The 20,660-nt window shown below is 44.6% G+C and overlaps 1 protein-coding gene across 2 annotated transcripts in view; it reads right to left on the bottom strand.

Annotated features, from left to right (window-relative positions):
* LOC126365926 (endoribonuclease Dicer-like) overlaps nucleotides 1-20,660 on the bottom strand; it is a 401,671-nt gene that overhangs the window by 344,435 nt on the left and 36,576 nt on the right. For both annotated transcript variants that reach the window (XM_050008684.1, XM_050008683.1), the window contains exon 3: nucleotides 2,427-2,604. In XM_050008684.1, the coding sequence (XP_049864641.1) occupies nucleotides 2,427-2,604 (178 nt within the window). The remainder of the gene's footprint in view (nucleotides 1-2,426; nucleotides 2,605-20,660) is intronic.

Here is a 20,660-nt window from a genome sequence, read left to right as displayed (position 1 = left end):
TGTGTGTGTGTGTGTGTGTGCAAACGCGCGTGCGCGCGATCGAGAGTGTATACCTGTCCTTTTTCCCCCCTAAGGTAAGTCTTGCTGCTCCTGGGATTTGAATGACTCCTTACCCTCTCCCTTAAAACCCACATCCTTTCATCTTTACCTCTCCTTCCCTCTTTCCTGATGAAGCAACCTTGGGTTGCGAAAGCTTGAAATTTGTGTGTGTGTTTTTTACTGTCTCTATCAACAAACCAACGCTTTTGTTTGGTAAGTTACAGCATCTTCGTTTTTACATACACTGCACAATGTGCATGACTGTACAAGTTTAACACTTAACACAACTGGCACTGCTAGTTAGGTAAGCCCATCCACCACAACAACGTCGTACATCATATGGCAATAATTGCTTTTTAATTGTACTGAGGGCAAAACCAGCATAAAAAACCACAATGACATCCATTTTTAATTGTCTTGAAACTGGTGCAAGACATGTTCAGTATGCTGTTCACTGTCTTCTGCCACAAGCTGAAACCAAGAAATAGAATGTTCCATAACAGATCAGAGTGTTTCGAGAGTCTCTTTCAGAATGTGTTGTGGAATGAGTGCCTTCAGTTTAGCTATATTTGTAATTTGAGCACTGAACACAGCATCTTTCAGATAACTCAACAGCCAGAAGTCACATGAATTAACATCAGGTGACTTGGACAGCTAAGCTGCAGGGAAATGACAGTTGATAATTCTATCATTTCCAAAATTTCTCTTCAGCAGCTGCTTCACTGTCTGTGCAAAGAGCAGAAGAACACCATCTTGCATAAAAATGATCCTACCCAGACATATAGGCCACTGAAAGGTTGAAATGATTGTGTGTAAAGACTCATAGCATTTACCAATGACAGTACAAGTAACAGAATCGGCAGTGCCATCCTCGAAAAAATACAGCCCTAAAAATAAATGGGGCTGTCAACCAGCACTACAGAGTTACCTTTGTAGAATGAAGTGGTACCGATACCAACTGATGTGTGAGTAGATTTTCCATTGCCTATGTTCTGTAATTTTGTGTATTGGCATGTCCTCGGACGTGAAAATCAGCTTCGTATGTCCACAGAGTATTCCATGACCATTCACAGTCCACTTCCATGTGAGAAAAAATTCTATAGCAAACATTTATATTACTGGCACGTCAGCACGACGCAATTCCTGAACATGGGTAACTATGTACGGATTGCAATGCAAGATGTTTTTAGTATTTTCTGCATTGCTCTCACAGGCATGTCCAAGGCACAGGCAAATCCCTGTGCACTGCATGTCTGCACCCCACCATTCGACTCCTCCTGCAATGCTGTGGTCACACCTTCTACTGATATAAGGTCAATTTTTTTCATCCCCCTGCGACATTGCACTTCAAAAAAATCTCTCTTTTACAAATTTCGTAATCATTTTTTCCAGATTCTTGGCAGACATCAGACCAATGCCCTTTTTCATACCCTTGAGTATGCGGAACTTCTACAGAGCTACTGGCACACGATCACCATTCTTGTAAAAAAGTTTTACCAGCACTGCACAACCCTGCATTGAGACAGTCAAGCCGATCATCTCAGACACAAACTAAGAAACAGTAGTGTACCCTACAACTTATTTTACACAGTCTGCCGCTTACATTGCAATCTAGTGGTAAAATTTTTGTTCAATATATTTCAATTTCCAATATCCCCTCCCCCCCCCCCCCCTCCTTTTTCAATAATATTCTACTCAAATTTGATATTATTCAGAGCAGTGGTTCTTTTTTCTAATAGTGTTCTGAAACTAGAACTTCAATTATAATCACCCTTTATTTCATAAATATAATTTTCATACAAAAACTGTAGGAACCAACCACCCACCTGTAGATTAACAACAGATAATGTATAGACACTCATAAAAATCAAACACAAATTGTCATTTTATTTGTTTGCTGGTTCCATATGTTAGAACAGTGTGCATAACCAGGACTAGAGTCTGGGACCCTCACGTTTTGAAGAAAGTGCTCTACTGACAAAGCTACCAAAGCATGACTTAGGACCAGCCCTCATAGCTTTATTTCTGCCACAAACTCATCTCCTACCTTCCAAATTTCACAAAAGTTCTCCTGCATATCTGACACCATGAGCCACTCTGCAAAGAATGGATACTGTAGAGATATGGTTTAGCAACAGCCTGTGGGATTGTTTCCAGACTGAATTTTCATTCAGCAGCAGTTTAGCAGTTACGAGATGAGGTAATGACGAAAGTAAAGCTGTGAGGGTGGGTCATGAGTTTTGCTTGAATAGCCCAGTCAGTAAAGCCCTTGCCCACAAAAGGCAAAGGTCCAGTGTCTGAGTCCCAGTCCCAGTAAACTTCAAATCAGCTCACACTCCACTGCAGACCAAAAATTCATTCTCAGATGAAAAAAAAATCATACAAACCTGATTCTTCTGGAATTCTTCATTCCACTTAGCTTTATCCCAAAAATCCACATTCATTATACCTATGTAACAGCCCACATTCATTTCTGTGTGACGAGAAACATAATCTGTCTGCTGCTGGGCCAAGGCTACTTGGTTTACAACAAATACTGCCAGCTTCTTTCCACGACCGTACTTCCTGAAATAATATGGAACTCATTTTAGTACATTTATTAACTCATTAGGGATAATAAATTCTTTGTATTGACTAAAATCTTATATCACAGTGGTCTGAAGGTAAACTGAATCCAGTCTTCACGAATAAAATCAGTGTTAAAATGTTGGCTCAAACACCTATTTACATGTAAAAAAAAACACTGGAATTTACATGTTTTGAAAGTCAAGCTTTCACCATCAGAATTCCTGTACAAGAACATCAAAAAACAAACAATATTAAACACACAAAAGAGGTATAAAAATAAAGTAATGTGCCTACTTCCCACGCATGGGTATTTTCTTAAGATGTACATCCACATAATCCGAACTGACAAAATACATTAAAATGGAATGACATTTGTCCACGGGTGTTGGCAGCATCAGAATAACAGCCATATGCGAGCATGCCACATGTATCTTCCTGAAAGCCACATCCCAGAGACAAACACAGATGTAATGCAAGTGAGATCTTTGTGAATGTAAACGTGAAGTCAAAGAGAGACCGAAGGAAAAGATGATGCATAACCATTCACGACAACCTGGAAATTCAAATACCATCATGAACAAAAACTCTAAAGTTATTTGAGACACAGGTAGGCTGTTCATTTACCGTATTACAGTTTCCCACACTATGTAAAGTGAGCTCCAGCTGTTGCTGTCCATCTCCAGCAATTAAGGATGCATCTAGAAAGATAAAAATTTGGTGGGTAACCTCCTCTAGGAGCCTTCTTTCTTTCTTTTATTATAGATCTTGGCTGTGGTGAAATGAGAATGAGTTTTGTGAAAATTAAGTTTCTAGCCTTAAAAACGAATTTTCTGGATATTCATAAAGTCTAAAGAGAAACTGTAAATCACAGGAAAAATCAACACTTTATGCATGTCTATTCCTCTAACAAAAATTATTTTAAAACTTTTTCAGGCACTGCAAGCGCTGTATTGCTTAACTTATAAAATCTAATAATCCTTTAAATCGTAAAGGTTGACTTCAACTGAAAGTTTGGTCTGAATGCCATAGACATGGTTTTACTGCAAATGAGACAAATGAGAAGACCTTGCCTTGTTCCACTTTTCAAATGACTTGCCTGGCCAGTTATAGGGGAATCTACAGGTTAACATGAGCTCCGAGTCATAATGTAACCTAACATTTTTCACTTCAACATGACATTACCAGAGATGGAAGAAGCAGTAACTCATCGGGAAATAGTTTCAAAAATGATCAAGGATTCATTTGGTAATTTGACACCCACTTTGGCACTGGGTCAAATTCCAGTAATGTATTACTCGCCTTGCAAAATCCTGCTATCCCACTTAATAAAATGTTTCCTAGAGAAGATCACACACTAATGCAAGGAGGGAGGACAATACATGTAATTTAGGGCTCAACGACTTTGAACACAAATTTGATAGATACTGTGCACAAGCTTCAATAGGACGATGAAAAATTTCCCCAAGTATTTTTCCAAAGCAATCATCTTGGCATTCCTCTTAAATCAACTGAAGGTAACCACAGAAAAACTAAATCTGGATGGCTTGACAAGTTTTGAATCACTGTTCTCCCAAAAGTGAGACCAGTGCCATAAACACTGCACCAGCACAATAGGAAGGAAGTGGAGGAACAATGTGCCATAGAGAACACAAGATGAATAATTACAGAGCAGGAACAGATTAATCAAATGCTAAGAGTAACAAAAAGGCATGTCACCTATCAGAGGAAGGATAAATAAATCCTCTTCATCTACCATTTGACATCCTCTCTTGGGCATGACCATTCCCTATATTTTTCAATGCATTACAAGTACATCTGTATTCTGTGAACCACCATACATCTTTCAAATGTTCCTCGTCAGAAATTGCATAAGCTCTTTTCACCAGAGTCCACAAAACTCCACTACGTTGGTGTGGTGGATGACAGCTCGTCACATGATGATGCTACATTATCTGTTTTGGAAAAAGGTTTAAATTTTGCACCTACCCCTAAGAAGACTCCTATTACGGATTTTATTAATGCTGTAGAACAAGCTGTGGCCAGCCTTCCTGAGAACAGGGCAGAAGAGATCAGGCAAGAGGTTGCATATAAACTTCGTCGAGTTCCCATTCCACTGAATAATATTCCATCTTGTGAAAGGGCTGCTATTCGGTCTCTGAGAGAAAATCGGTATCTAATTATTCCTCCAGCTGATAAAGGTAATGCCACAGTTATTCTCTCATGTGAGGATTATGTCGCCAAAATGGATCTTTTGTTAGAGGAATCGGTTATCGGAAAATCAAATATGATCCCACGGATTGTATAAAACGGAAGACTCACCGACTTTTAAAGAAGAGCTGCTTACCTAGTGACGTCATCAATAAAATTCATTCTGGCGTGGCAGTTCCTCCGAGATTGTGTGGTTTACCCAAGATTCCTCAAATTGCGGTCTGTGCTTGGTACTAGTAGATTTCTCTTGGTCAAGAACGTCCTTTTTGCCAGTTCTAGTCTGCTTTTGATGTCCTCGTTGCTCCATCCATCATTGGTTATTTTGCTGCCAAGGTAGAAGAATTTCTCAAATTCATCTACTTCAGGATCATCAGTTCTTATGTTAAGTTTCTCACTGTTCTCATGTTTGCTACTTCTTGTTACTTTTGCCTGTCTTCAATTTACTCTCAATCCAGATATTCTTCACGAGTTTGCAGTTGGATCATGTCGTCGTCCAGACACAATATTTCAGCGGACTAGACTAGCTGGCCGCCATCTTCAGGTGAGTTAATGCTCGTGCACTGCCTCAGCGGAAACTGAATTCCAGCCACAACGACAGAAGCCTTTTTACACCACGGACAGAGCACCACATGTGTGCGAGATGATGGGCAGCAACTCCTGGCAGCAAGTAGACAAGCAGCCGGTGAGAAAAGACAGGAGAAAAAGATAAATCGCAACAGCACTAATTGGAAGAATCCACTGATCAAAAAGAAGACCGTTGTTGTTTAATGTCAGACAAAATCAGATTCCATATCTTACTTAGAGGAAAGCCTTTATCCCTGTTAATAATATTACTTGACAATCTAGTTTCAATGAATTCTTGAAGAACACATTCCCAATAGCGAGAAGCAGGAGCAATCAATTGTGTATTGTCACACATCATCCTGTGTCCTTCGTTAAGGCATTGTTCCACCACTGCCAACTTCTCAGGCTGAACAACTGAGTGTGTCGATGATGTTCCACACACCGGTCCTGAATAGTTCGAATAGTTTGACCAATATACTTCTTTCCACAGTGGCATGGAATTTCATAAACCCCGGGCTTCCTCAAGCTCAAATCATCTTTTAACTGAGCCAAGAAGGGCTCTAGTCTCTCACTGGCATAAAAACACTTTTAATATCATATTTTCTTAAAATTCTTGAAATTCATACACCACATCAACGTAGTGGAGTTTTGTGGACTCTGGTGAGAAGAGCTTATGCAATTTCTGACGAGGAACATTTGAAAGAAGAAGTTGATCATTTGAAGATTGTTTTTAAAACAGAATGTATATACGGAACAGCAAATATGCTGTGCTCTTCAGTTTGGTCCGTCACACGAGCCAATAGAGAATACTTCTGAAGCTGTTGCTTATTTACCCTTTGTGGGAAGTATATCATCTAAAATTTCAAGAATATTAAGAAACACAATATTAAAAGTGTTTTCATGCTGGTGGCAGAGACTAGAGCCCTTCTTGGCTCAGTTAAAAGATGATTTGAGCTTGAGAAAGCCCGGCATTTATGAAATTCCATGCCACTGTGGAAAGAAGTATATTGGTCAAACTATTCAGGACCGGTGTGTGGAACACCATCGGCACACTAGGTTGTTCCAGCCGAACACTGCCATAACGAAGGACTCAGGATGATGTATGACAATACACAATTGATCGCTCCTGCTTCTCGCTAATGGGAATGTGGTCTTAAAGAACCCATTGAAATTAGATTATCAAGTAATATTATTGACAGGGATAAAGGCTTTCCTCTAAGTAAGATATGGAATCTGATTTTGTCTGACATTAAACAACAACGGTCTTCTTTTTGATCAGTGGATTCTTCCAAGTAGTGCTGTTGCAATTTATCATTTCTCCTGTCTTCTCTCACCGGCTGCTTGTCTACTTGCTGCCAGGAGGTGCTGCCCATCATCTCACACACATGTGGTGCTCTGTCCGTGGTGTAAAAAGGCTTCTGTCGTTGTGGCTGGAATTCAGTTTCCGCTGAGGCAGTGCACGAGCATTAACTCACCTGAAGATGGCGGCCAGCTGGTCCGCCGAAATATTGTGTCTGGACGACGACATGATCCAACTGCAAACTCGTGAAGAATATCTGGATTGAGAGTAAATTGAAGACAGGCAAAAGTAACAAGAAGTAGCAAACATGAGAACAGTGAGAAACTTAACATCAGAATTGATGATCCTGAAGTAGATGAATTTGAGAAATTCTTCTACCTTGGCAGCAAAATAACCAATGATGGATGGAGCAACGAGGACATCAAAAGCAGACTAGAACTGGCAAAAAGGACGTTCTTGACCAAGAGAAATCTACTAGTACCAAGCACAGACCGCAATTTGAGGAATCTTGGGTAAACTATACAATCTCGGAGGAACTGCCGCACCAGAATGAATTTTATTGATGACGTCACTAGGTAAGCAGCTCTTCTTTAAAAGTCGGTGAGTCTTCCGTTTTATACAATCCGTGGGATCATTTTTGATTTTCCGATAGGCCGATTCCTCTAACAAAGATCCATTTTGGTGACATAATCCTCACGAGAGAATAACCGTGGTATTACCTTTATCAGCCGGAGGAATTATTAGATCCCGATTTTCTCTCAGAGACCGAATAGCAGCCCTTTCACAAGATGGAATATTATTCAGTGGAATGGGAACTCGACGAAGTTTATATGCAACCTCTTGCCTGATCTCTTCTGCCCTGTTCTCAGGAAGGCTGGCCACAGCTTGTTCTACAGCATTAATAAAATCCGTAATAGGAGTCTTCTTAGGGGTAGGTGCAAAATTTAAACCTTTTTCCAAAACAGATAATGTAGCATCATCATGTGATCAGCTGTCATCCACCACACCAACGTAGTGGAGTTTTGTGGACTCTGGTGAAAAGAGCTTATGTAATTTCTGACGGGGAACATTTGAAAGATGAACTTTATCATTTGAAGATTGTTTTTAAACAGAATGGATATACAGAACAACAAATATGCTGTGCTCTTTAGTTTGGTCTGTCACACGAACCAATAGAGGATACTTCTGAAGCTGTTGCTTATTTACCCTTTGCGGGAAGTGTATCATCTAAAATTTCAAGAATTTTAAGAAAATACGACATTAAAAGTGTTTTTTTATGCTTTTGTCTGACATTAAGCAATAACCGTCTCCTTTTTGATCACTGGATTCTTCCAATTAGTGCTGTTGCAATTTTTCGTTTCTGCTGTCTTCTCCCACCAGTGCGCAGCGTGTCTACTTGCCGCCAGGAGGCGCTGCCCATCATCTCACGCACGCGCTGTGCTCTGCCCATGGTGTATAAAGATTTCCGTCGTTGTGGCTGGAATTCAGCTTACGGCGAGGCAGTGCATGAGCATTAACTCAACTGATGATGGCAGCCAGCTGGTCCGCTGAAATATTGAGTCTGGACGATGACATTATCCGGCTGCAAACCCATAAAGAATATGAGCAGTTATAACGCTGGAAAGTCTACAAAATTACTCTCAATCCACTCATTAAACTCTTCATCCCATTCAGCAGATCATATAATTCTTCTTCACTTTCACTCAAGATAGCAATCTCATCAGCTAATCTTATCACTGATACCCTTTCACCTTTAATTTTAATTCCACTCTTGCACCTTTCTTTCATTTCCATCACTGATTATTCGATGCAAAGACGGAGCAGTAGGGGCAAAAGATAACATCCCTGTCTCACACCCTTTTTAATCCGAGCACTTCATTTCCCAATGTTCACTCTTTATCATTTCCTCTTGGCTCTTGTACCTATTGTACATCAGCCATCACAGCCATCTCTCCTTAGAGCTTACCTCTATTTTTCTCTCAGACTTTTGAACACCATGCAGCATTTTACACTGTTGAACGCTTTTTCCAGGTCAACAAATCTTGTGAATGTCTCTTGATGTTTCTTTAGTCTTCCTTCCATTATCAACCGCAGTGTCAGAATTGCCTCTCTCGTGCCTCTACCTTTCCAAAAGCCAAACTGATTGTCATCTAACACATCCACAATTTCATTATCCATTCTCCTATATATTATTTTTGGCAGCAACTTGGATGCATGAGCTGATAAGCTGATAGTGCGACAATTCCCGCACTTGTTGGCTCTTGCAGTCTCCGGAACAGTGTGGATGATACTTTTCTGAAGTCAGATGGCATGTCGCCAGATTCATACATTCTACATACCAAAGTGAATAGTCGTTTTGTTGCCACTTCCCCCAAGATTTTAGAAACACTGATGGTATGTTATCTATCCCTCCTGTCTTGTTTGATCTTAAGTCCTCCAAAGCTCTTTTAAATCCTAATTCTAATATTAGATCACCTATCTCTTCTAAATCAGCTACTGTTTCTTCTTCTGTTACATCACAGGCCTTCAATGTACTCTTTCAAACCATCCACTCTCTCCTCTGCATTGAACAGTGGAATTCCTATGGCGCTTTTTATGTTATTATTCTTGCTTTCAATTTCATTGAAGGTTATTTTGACTTTCCTGTATGCTGAGCCAGTCCTTCCGACAATCGTTTCTTTTTGGATTACTTCACATTTTTCTTGCAGCCATTTCATCATAGCTTGCCTGCACTTCCTATTTATTACATTCCTCAGTGACGTTTGTTTCTGTACTCCTGAATTTCCCTGAACATTTTTGTACTTCCTTCTTTCATAAATCAACTGAAGTATTTTTTTGTTACCCATGGTTGCTTCGCACTTACCTTTTTTGTACCTACTTCTTTTCTTTCCAACTTCTGTAATTGACTTTTTATAGATGTCAATTCCTCTTCAACAGTACTGCCTACTGAGCTATTCCTTATGGCTGTATGTACAGCCTTCCAGAAGTTCAAGCATATCTCATCATTCCTAAGTACTTCCATATCCCACTTCTTTGCCTATTCCAGCGTATGTCTTACAATCCAATGTCTGATTTTGGAATCTCTGCCTGAACCTGATGTAATCTAACTGAAATCTTCCCGTATCACCCAGCTGTTTCCAAGTATAACTCCTCTTGTGAGTCATGAACAGAGTATTCACTATCACAAGCTGAAATTTATTACAGAACTCAATTAGTCTTTCTTCTCTCTCTTTCCTTGTCCTAAACCCATATTTTCCTGTAACCTTTTCTTCTACTCCTTCCTCTACAACCGCATTCCAGTCCCCCATCACTATTAGATCTCCATCTCCCTTTATGTACTGTATTACCCTTTCAATATCCTCATATGCTGTCTCTATCTTTTCACTTTCAGCTTGCAACATCAGCATGTATACTGAATTATCGTTGTCTGTGTTGGTTTGCTATCAGTTCTGATAATAACAATCATAAAGTAACAGACTCTTGGTTGGTTGGTTTGTGGGGCTCGGAGGGACCAGACTACAAAGGTCATCGGTCCCTTGTTCCACGACCATAAAAACTCACAAGGCGTAAAACAAGGGACAACACAGAACAAGACAGACACAGACAAAGACCAGAAAACAAGGAAATAAAAGCACATAGAGATTTACAGTGGTTGGCCGACCACGGAAACAAAAAAGGAAATGCCAACTGCCAAGAAACACACTAAAAACCACAATCTAAACCCATAGGCCAAAGGTCAGACTCAAAACAAAAAAGGACACTAACTCTTAGATCGAGTGATAAAAGCCCCCTGCACGAATAAAACTGAAAACTAGGTCTGCCATTGCATCATCATCCAATAAAAGTGCAGGGAGAGTATCAGGCAGCATAAACGTTTGCCTGAGTGCAATTAAAAACAGACAGGCCAACAGGATGTGGACCACTGTCAATACTGATCCACAGCGGCAGAGAAGTGGGTCCTCATGGCGCAAGAGATGACCGTGCGACATCCAGGTGTGGCCAATGCAGAGCCGGCAGAGAACAACAGAGTCCTTGCAGGAGGCTCATAAGAAGGAGCGCCACACACCAGTAGTCTCCTTGACGGCCCGAAGTTTGCTGGGTGACGGCAGAGTGCGCCGTTCTTCACCCCAGGTGCGAAGTACCTTCTGCTGCAAAACTGACCTGAGGTCACTCTCCAAAAGGCCAATCTCCAAGGCTGCTGCACTGACAGCCTGTTTGGCCAGCGTGTCAACACGTTCGCTTCCTGGGATGCCGACATGGCCCAGGGTCCACATAAAGGTCACAGAGTGGCCGCAATGGGCAAGAGTATGGAGGGACTCCTGGATAGCTATCACCAGATGAGAGAGAAGGAAACACTGGTTTATGCTCATAAACCGATCAGGGAGTCACTACAGATAACGAAGGACTCACCCGAGCAGGAGCGGATATACTCTAGGGCGCAAGAGATGGCGACCAGCTCAGCAGTGAAAACACTGCAGCCAGCCGGCAATGAGTATTGTTCATAATGATCCCATAGAGTAAGAGCATAACCAACACAACCAGCAACCACCGAAGTGTCAGTATAGACAACGTTAGAGCCTTAAAATGTGGCAAGAATTGAAATAAAGTGGTGGCGCAGGGACTCAGGAGGGACGGAGACCTTCGGGCCCTGTGCCACATCGAGCCGAAGGTATGGGCGGGGCACACACCACGGGGGTGGACATATATGGGCCTGAAAAACAGGAAGGACACAGAAAAACTCAAGCCCAGAGAGGAGAGCCCAGACACGAACTGAGATTGTACACCCTGATCGGGGCCGCCGCTCTGGCAGATGGACATCCAAGTTAGGGAACAGCAGACGGTAATTGGGATTCCCGGGCGAGCTACAAACATGGGCAGCGTGAGCGGCCAGTAATCAGCGGTGCCAGATCCGCAATGGAGAGACCAGCCTCCACAAGTATGCTAGTGACAGGGCTTGTGCGGAAAGCTCCAGTGCAGTCGGATTCTGCTGTGAAAGATGGGGTCAAGCAACGGCAATGCAGAAGGGGCTACCGAACCTTAAGCCAGGCTCTCATAATCTAGACAGGACTGGATTAACGCCTGGTACAGCTGTAAAAGGGTAGACCGATCGGCACCCCAGCTGCTGTGACTCGAGCAATGAAGAGCATTAAGATGTCGCCAGTACGTTTGTTTAAGCTGCTGAATATGAGGGAGCTAAGTCAACCAGGTATCAAAAACCAAACCCAAAAACCGATACGTCTCTACCATTGAAAGAGGTTCGCTGTCAAGATAAAGCCGTGGCCCAGGGTGAACAGTGCGATGCTGGCAGCAATGCATAACACATGTCTTGGCAGCCGAAAACTGGAAGCCATGCGCTACAGCCCAAGACTGTGCCTTGGATGGCATTCAGCAGTTACCGTTCAGCAGCTGCAGTGCCAGTGGAGATATAGTATAGGCAGATGTCATCAGCATACAAGGAAGATGAGACAGACATTCCAACTGCCACAGCGAGCCCATTAATTGCAACTAAAAAGAGGCAGACACTCAAGACGGATCCTTGCGGGACCCCACTCTCCTGAACTCGAAAGGAACTATGGGAGGTCGAAACTTGCATGCGGAAGGAACGAAGCGACAGAAAATTCTGTATGAAAATCGGGAGCGGACCCTGAAGACCCCACCTATGAAGCATGGTGAGGATGTGATGCTGCCATGTCATATCATAGGCCTTCCGCATGTCAAAAAAGACGCAAACCAGATACTGATGGTCGGCAAAGGCCGTCCAGATGGCAGACTCCAGGCTCACCAGATTATTGGTGGCAGAGCGGCCCTTACAGAACCCACCCTGAGACGGAGCAAGAAGTCCTGAGACTCAAGCAGCCAACTCAACCTCCAGCTCACCATGCATTCGAGCAACTTGCCAAGAATGTTGGTGAGGCTAATGAGGCAGTAGCTGTCCACCTCCAGTGGGTTCTTGCCAGGTTTCAACACAGGTATTACGATGCTTTCCCACCATTGCGACGGAAACTCACCCTCAACCCCGATATGGTTCAAAAGGTCTAGGAGGCGTCTCTGGCAGTCCACTGAGAGGTGTCTGAGCAACTGACAGTGGATGCGATCTGGCCCGGGAGCCATATCAGGGCAAGCAGCTAGGGGACTCTGGAAATCCCACTCACTGAATGGAGCATTGGACGAGTCAGGGTGGTGCGTGTGAAATGAAAAGCTCTGACGTTCCAACCACTCTCTCAGGGAGCGGAAGGCCTGCGGGTATTCGCAGAAGCAGAACTCTGAGTAAAATGCTCCGCTAAGTGGTTTGCAATGTCGGAGTCAGTACAGACTGCTCCATTCAGTGAAAGTGCAGGTACACCGATGGGTTTCCAATAGCCATAGTCACCTAATCTTGGTCCAAAACTGTGATGGAGAGGTACGGAGGCCAATGGTGGAGACATACCTTTCCCAGCACTCCTGTTTGCATTGGCGAATGAGTTGGTGGGTTCGCGCAGAGAGCCGTTTAAAGGCGACGAGGTGTTCCAATGAGGGATGCCGCTTGTGATGCTGGAGGGCCCGCCTGCGATCTTTAATCGCCTCAGCGATCTCGGACAACCATCAAGGCACAGTCCTCTGCCGAGTGGACCCAGAAGAACAGGGAATGGAAGATTCTGCATCAGTAACAATGCCAGTGGTGACTGAATGAACCACGGCATCAATGGCGTCATTGGAAATAGGCTCAATAGTGGCAATGGAGGTGAAGAAGTCCCAGTCAGCCTTACTCATAGCAGATCTGCAGGGGCGGCCAGAAGATTGACACTGTGGCAGTGACAGAAAGATCGGAAAGTGGTCACTACTGCACAAGTCATCATGCACATTCCTTTGGACACACAGTAATAGGCTAGGGCTGCAGATCAAAAGGCCAATGGCTGAGAACGTGCCATGCGCCACACTGAAATATGTGAAGGCACCATTATTTAAAAGAGAAAGGTCGAGCTGTGCCAACACTTGCTCAACGACGTTGCCTTGCCCTGTTGCCACTGATCCACCCCACAGAGGGTTACGGGTGTTGAAGTCCGCCAGTAACAAAAAAGGTGGCAGCAATTGTGTTATCGGTGCAGCCAGGACATGCTGCAGGACATCACCATCCGGTGGAAGATAGAGACTGCAGACAGCAACAGCCTGAGGTGTCCACACACGAACAGCGACAGCCTCTAAAGATGTTTGTCGAGAGACACAGCCTCTAAAGGTGTTTGTAGAGGGACACACTCACTGTAAAGAGAGTGAAGGACGTAAATGCAGATGCCACCAGATACCCTCTCATAAGCTGCCTAGTTCTTATAGTAACCTCGATAGCCGCGGAGGGAGGGTTCGCATCGCCGGCAACCAAGTTTCCTGAAGAGCAATGCAGAGGAAAGGGTGAAAGCTGAGAAGTTGTCAGAGTTCAGCAAGATGGTGGAAAAAACCACTGCAGTTCCACTGGAGGATGACACTGTCCTTGGCCGAGATAGGTGTGAAGGGACTGAGGAGGCAGATTATGCTGCTGAGTCTCCTGCTGCCACCGATGGAGTACCTGTGCAAGTAACATAGATTGTGTCTGAGGGTCCGGCGATATCCAGGTCCTCAGCACACACCAGAATCTCTACCTAGTCCGCAGACACAGAGCTTGTAGGTTGCGGTGGGGTGGGTGCCACCACAAGTTCCTTCGTCTTAGAGGTCTTCTTCTTGGACTTTTCTCACTGCTCCTTGGGTTTCACTGGTTGGGAGGGCTTCACTGATTCAGTCTCCGGGACGGAGGAGGATCGCGAAGCCCTACGACCAGCTGTTTGTGGGCACTTATGCCACTGCCGGGCATCATACTTCCCACTTGTGGAAACCTGGGAAGGGAGGGACCCAAGGGCAAGGGACTCCTTGTGAGAAAGAGGAACCAAAGAAGTTGGACGCTTCTCCAGCTTAGCAGTGGGAACGGATGTCCCCGATGGGTGTTTGGGTGGGGATGGGGAGTTGCTCCTCAGGTAGGTGGTGTTGGAGCAACAGGATGGGTAGTGCCACCCCCCCCCCCCCCCCCCCCCCATGGTCAAGGGGGCATGTGGAGCCGACTGGAATTCGCTGAACTGATGGGGCTATCATGGTTGTCGTAGCGGCGGCATATGAGGAAGTCATTCGCACAGGATGGAATTGTTCATATTTCCTCTTAGCCTCAGTATAGGTCAGTCAGTCCAGGGCCTTATATTCCATGATTTTCCACTCTTTCTGTAAGATTCTGCAGTTTGGCGAGCAAGGTGAATGATGCTCTCCACAATTGACACGGATGGGAGGCGGGGCACAAGGAGTATTGGGATGTGATGGGTGTCCGCAATCTCGATATGTTAGGCTGGAAGTACAGCGGGAAGACATATGGCCGAACTTACAGCACTTAAAGCACCGAATCGGGGGAGGGATATAGGCTTGACATCACAGCGGTAGACCACCACCTTGACCTTCTCCGGTAATGTATCACCCTTGAAAGCCAAGATCAAGGCACCAGTAGCAATCTGATTATCCTTCGGACCCCGATGAATGAGCTGGACGAAATGTAAGCCTCGCCGCTCTAAATGGGTGTGCAGCTCGTCATCAGACTGCAAATGAAGGTCCCTATGGTAAATAATACCCTGGACCATATTTAAACTCTTATGGGATTTGATGGTAACTGAAACATCCCCAAACTTGTCACAAGCAGGTAACCTCCATGACTGGGCAGAGGATGCTGTTTTTATCAATACTGATCCAGAGTGCATTTTGGACAAGGCCTTCACCTCCCCAAACTTGTCCTCTTAATGTTCTACAAAGAATTGAGGCTTCGTTGACATGAAAGACTCCCCATCAGCTCTCGTACAAACTAGGAACCGGAGTGAATAAGTGTCGATGCCATCCTAAGCCTTTCGCTCGTACCACGGTGTGGCCAGGGAGGGGAATGATTTGGGATCATATTTCTGAGTGTTGAATTGACCCTGAGAACACTTAGAGACTGCTGGCGGCTGGCCACCAGCAAGAGATGATGTACCACGCTTTATTGTAGGTCATCCGCCCTGATACCATCCACTCCAACTAAAGGCCCTCGCCTCGGGCGCCACCCAGCCTCAGCAAGGGCCACCTGGCAGGATGGCCATTACCGGGAGTCCTGATGCCCCAGAGAGATAGCCACCTACACCTTGGCATATGTGGAGTGTTAACGGCACAGGCATCAGCAGAGCGATCCCTGTGTTGTCAGGGGGCTACAACCAACAGGTTACATGGCGGCCCCACCACAAAGGGACTGGCTACCGTGCTGGATATTAGGTGCAAGAAAGTCCATGATCGTCGTCTCCACAGAAAGCAACACTGGACAGTGCATGGTGGAAATTGCACCCAGGAATGTATCCTCGTCCAAGAGAAAGAGAACGAGCAGGACTGCAATGTGACGATGTGAAAGCTGGCTAAAGATCTCAATGCATGATAGACACAATGTACCATGTAAGGCGCCCTTCCCCAATTGGCTTGCTCTTCGGAAGAATGTTGAAAGATGGAGGTCAAACCCGAGAGGGGACCATCACATAAAGCCACAAAGTATGAGAGTCTTTTTTATCGCCTCTTACTACAGACAAGAATACTGCGGGCCTATTCTTACCCCTGAACCCACAGGGGGGAACAGACTCTCTGCCCTACCTTCCTATTCATACCAAATCATACTTCAATTATTTTATTTTCTGCTGCTGTTGATATTACCCTACACTCATCTGACCAGAAATCACTGTCTTCTTTCTATTTCACTTCACTGACACCTAATATATCTTGATTGAGCCTTTGCATTTCCCTTTCAGACTTTCTAGCTCCCCTACCAGGTTAAAGCTTCTGACACTCCACGCCCCCACTCTTATAACACTTTCATTGGTCATTCAATCTTTTTCTAATGGTCACCTCACCCTTGGCAGTCCCCTCCTGGAGATCTGAATGGGAGACTATTGCAGAATCTTTTGCCAATGGAGAAACCATCATGACACTTTTTTGATTACAGGCCATATGTCTTATGGATACATGTTATCTGTCTTTAATGCAGTGGTTTCTGTTGCCTTCTGCATCCTCATGCCACTGATCATTGCCAATTCTCCTACCTTTAGGGGCTGTCTCCCATCCCAAGAACAAGAGAGAGCCCTGAACCTCTGTGCACTCCTCCACCCTCTTTGACAAAGCCATTGGCAGAATGAGGGTGACTTCTTATGCCGGAAGCCTTCAGCTGGCAATGTTGATTGTTAATCAAAATTTAACCAGTGGCGGGATTTGAACCTGGAACTGAGGACATTTTGATTACTAATCAAAGATGTTACCCCTAGACTATGGGTACAGCCTGGAATGGTACTGCTCTACTTAATGAGCTACACAAAAAAGGGATGTGAATTTCTGTGGGTGGCTTTACCAGGAAGCTGCATTTTGCACCTTAAAACAAGACCTAGGTTCAGTGCCAGTATTAGGTCTACCAGAGTTCAACATTGAATTCATTTTGCAAACTGATGCTTCCTGTCTGGGGATAGGAGCAGTGTTGTTACAGGAGCAGGAAGGGATTAAGAAAGTATACCTCAAGGGCATTAAATATTTTTGGGAAAAGATATCTTATCTATGAATTGGAGACCCTGTCAGTTTTGTTCGGAACAGAGGAGATTAGATATTAATTGGAACACTTTGGAAAAGTTTGTCTTGGAAGCTGACAGTCAAGCCCTCAGCAGGGTGTTAGCCACACCAAGAAAAACTGGCCGCATTGCCAGGTGGGCATATAGGATTTTATTCTTTAGGTTTGAAGTCCATAATATTTGGAGATTGGAGACTGTTGTAGCTGCAAGAACTGAGTCAAACATTTGGAGAGAACGAGTACAATGAAGGTGATAAGTAGCTACCGACAGATGATGATTCGAAGCCCCAATAACTCTGTTATTGCACAAAGTCCTCATCTGTTTCATGGCACTGAGGAGTTCCAGGATCAAGGCAAATGCGTTCGCGAGATTAAGGAGAGGTTACAGAAAGTAGACATTGTAAATGTTCCACTACTTCCATGAATCTGCTACGGGAAGACATTGAGGAGCGTGGACAACGCAGGAGAAAATCAGACAGCAATTTATTGTCTGGAATGGATAACAAGATCAGTAAGGAGATATCAAGTTGTGAGGTTCGCACTGTTAGTAAACCAGTGTAAAATAGCGAGATCAGATATTTGGTGACCACATTGACAGAGTGATCCTTTCAGTGGATGTACACTGATTTTGTGGGATTGTTACCTAGATTGAAGGCAGGCAAAAGATGATTTTAGTTTGTGTGGCCTGCTTTATGCTTATTAAGTTGGTTGTTATCAGCCAAAGTAGCGGCCATTCAAGCTCTAATCCAAAATTTACAAGGAATTTTTGGCACTCTTGGCCACCCTCCACAATCTGATAATGTGAGCTTATTTACCACACATGATTTTAACCAATTTTGCCTTTGTTTGACAGTGTGACACGTAACTAGATCACCTTATCATCAAAACCCATAATATATGGAGCACATTAATAGGAACCTTAACATGGTCCTCATAACCTATCATAGTGATAATCAAAGCGCATGAGAGTCTTCACTCCCCTGGTTAACAATGGCACTTATCACTGTATGGACTGAGAGCAATCAGTCCACACTTGTGAGTTTTCTCCTGGGATACCAGGTAGACAATCCACTGTCTAATTTATGGTCTATTGATGACATACTGCCTGAGAAGAGAAATGCCAAACAGTTGGTAATGGAGGCTGGCAAAAGGGATCTCTGAGGCACATAAGAGAGAGACCACATCCACCACAATGTAGAGTGGCAACCAGACAACTACCGAATTGGTGGCATGATTTTTATTAAGAATTTTTAAGCAGTCAGTAAAGGCGAGATGTTATTTCTGCGATTTATGGGTCCATTAGAAACTCAAGAGTTCATGAACCCTGTCACTGTTCTGTTAAGGGACCTCCAAACAGCAAAGAAGTTAGGGCTCACCTGTCTCAGATTAAGTTGAGTTCCCAGGGCAAATCTGAGGTTCTTGGCAGGTTGCCGAATTGAGGAGGGAATATGTGCTACATGCACACTGCTGCCTACATTGGTATTAGCAGACATATGTTGGCTATACTTCCAAGTGGATTGTGCTCTTCTTCCTCGGGTGGCAGAAGTGTTAATCAGGTGGCCGCAGCATGGGAGAGATAAGTCAGTCGATGGCTTGAGCCACGAGAGGAGAAGTGGTTGCTTGTTTGATTGGGGAAGGACTGTTTGGCAAGCCGTCAACATTACCTGTTTATGGGCTGGCCATGCACACTGAGCAATTGCAGGCCTGCGGTAGTGTGGTGTCCAGAGGCACTGCAACCTAAGCTTAAGCAGTGACTACCAGTACTGGGTCTTTGTGTCAGCATGTCGCAACTATCTAGTTATGATTTACAGACTGTGTGCCGACAGACGGATTTAAACTGTGTTATCGGATTTAACTATACATTCTGTTCCCTGATATTATAATGCAATAGACTTTGCATGATGGAGAGTTGTATTATTACCTTTGCTGTCTATGAATTGGGCAGATATTTTGATGCTGTTATCTGCAGCTTTGTCGGATGGCACATGACGACATGCAGTCAGCTTATTCAACTTGCACTGTCTGGCCATGCCATGAATTTCTAGTTTCCTGTTATTAACATTCAGAAGTTTCGGGGTAGTCTGACTTTTCCTCGTCCCGTCTGTCCCCAGATCGGTCTGCCGCTGTGGTTGCCCCGGTTGCTTCCCGCAGTGGGGCTGAGCCCTCGCCTGTGGTTGATTGGGAGGTCGTTCCAAGGCGTGGCAGGCAGTGAAAGGCGTCCCCGGAGGCTGATCAGAAAGCCTCCCCGGTGCGTCTGACAAACCGGTTTCAGGCACTGTCTCTGGTTGAGCCAGATGCAGCCGCCTGCCCTGTTTCAGAGGATCATTCTCAGCCTTCAAGGTCCGGGCAATCGCAGAGGGTGGGCTTATTGGTAGTTGGGAGCTCCAATGTTAGGCGCGTAATGGGGCCCCTTAGGGATACGGTGGTTAAGGAGGGGAAGAAATCCAGTGTGCACTCCGTGTGCATTCCAGGAGGAGTCATTCCTGATGTGGAAAGGGTCCTTCCAGATGCCATGAAGAGCACAGGGTGCAGCCAGCTGCAGGTGGTGGCACATGTCGGCACTAATGACGTGTGTCGCTTTGGATCTGAGGAAATTCTCTCTGGATTCCAGCGGCTATCTGATTTGGTGAAGGCTGCCGGTCTTGCTTGCGAGATGAAGGCAGAGCTCACCATCTGCAGCATTGTTGACAGAACCGACTGCGGACCTTTGGTGTAGAGCCGGGTGGAGGGTCTGAATCAGAGGCTCAGACGGTTTTGCGACCGTATTGGCTGCAGATTCCTTGACTTGCGCCATAGGGTGGTGGGGTTTCGGGTTCCGCTGAATAGGTCAGGAGTTCACTACACTCAGCTGGCGGCTACACGGGTAGTGGAGGCTGTGTGGCATGGACTGGGCGGTTTTTTAGGTTAGAAGGCCTCGGGAAAGTGCGGGATGGGCTGCAATGTCAAAGGGTGCTTGGCAATTACAGGACGTGCTTGGATCAAGGAACAGTCGGAATTATAGTTGTAAATTGTTGTAGTTGCTCTGGAAAAGTCCCTGAGCTTCAAGCGCTAATAGAAAGCACAGAAGCTGATATCGTTATAGGTACAGAAAGCTGGCTAAAGCCTGAAATAAGTTCTGCAGAAATTTTTACGAAGTCTCAGACGATGTTCAGGAAAGATAGATTAGGCAGAATTGGTGGTGGAGTGTTTCTGTCTGTCAGTAGTGGTTTATCTTGTAGTGAAGTCGAAGTAGATACTCCGTGCGAATTGGTATGGGTGGAGGTTATACTTAACAGCCGAATTAAGTTAATAATTGGCTCCTTCTACCAACCCCCAGACTCCGATGATACAGTTGCGGAACAGTTCAGAGAAAGTTTGAGTCTCGTAACAAATAAA

The sequence above is a fragment of the Schistocerca gregaria genome, chromosome 4, assembly GCF_023897955.1.
Source record: "Schistocerca gregaria isolate iqSchGreg1 chromosome 4, iqSchGreg1.2, whole genome shotgun sequence".
NCBI lineage: Eukaryota > Metazoa > Arthropoda > Insecta > Orthoptera > Acrididae > Schistocerca > Schistocerca gregaria.
This window is presented reverse-complemented; position numbering and strand designations above follow the sequence as displayed.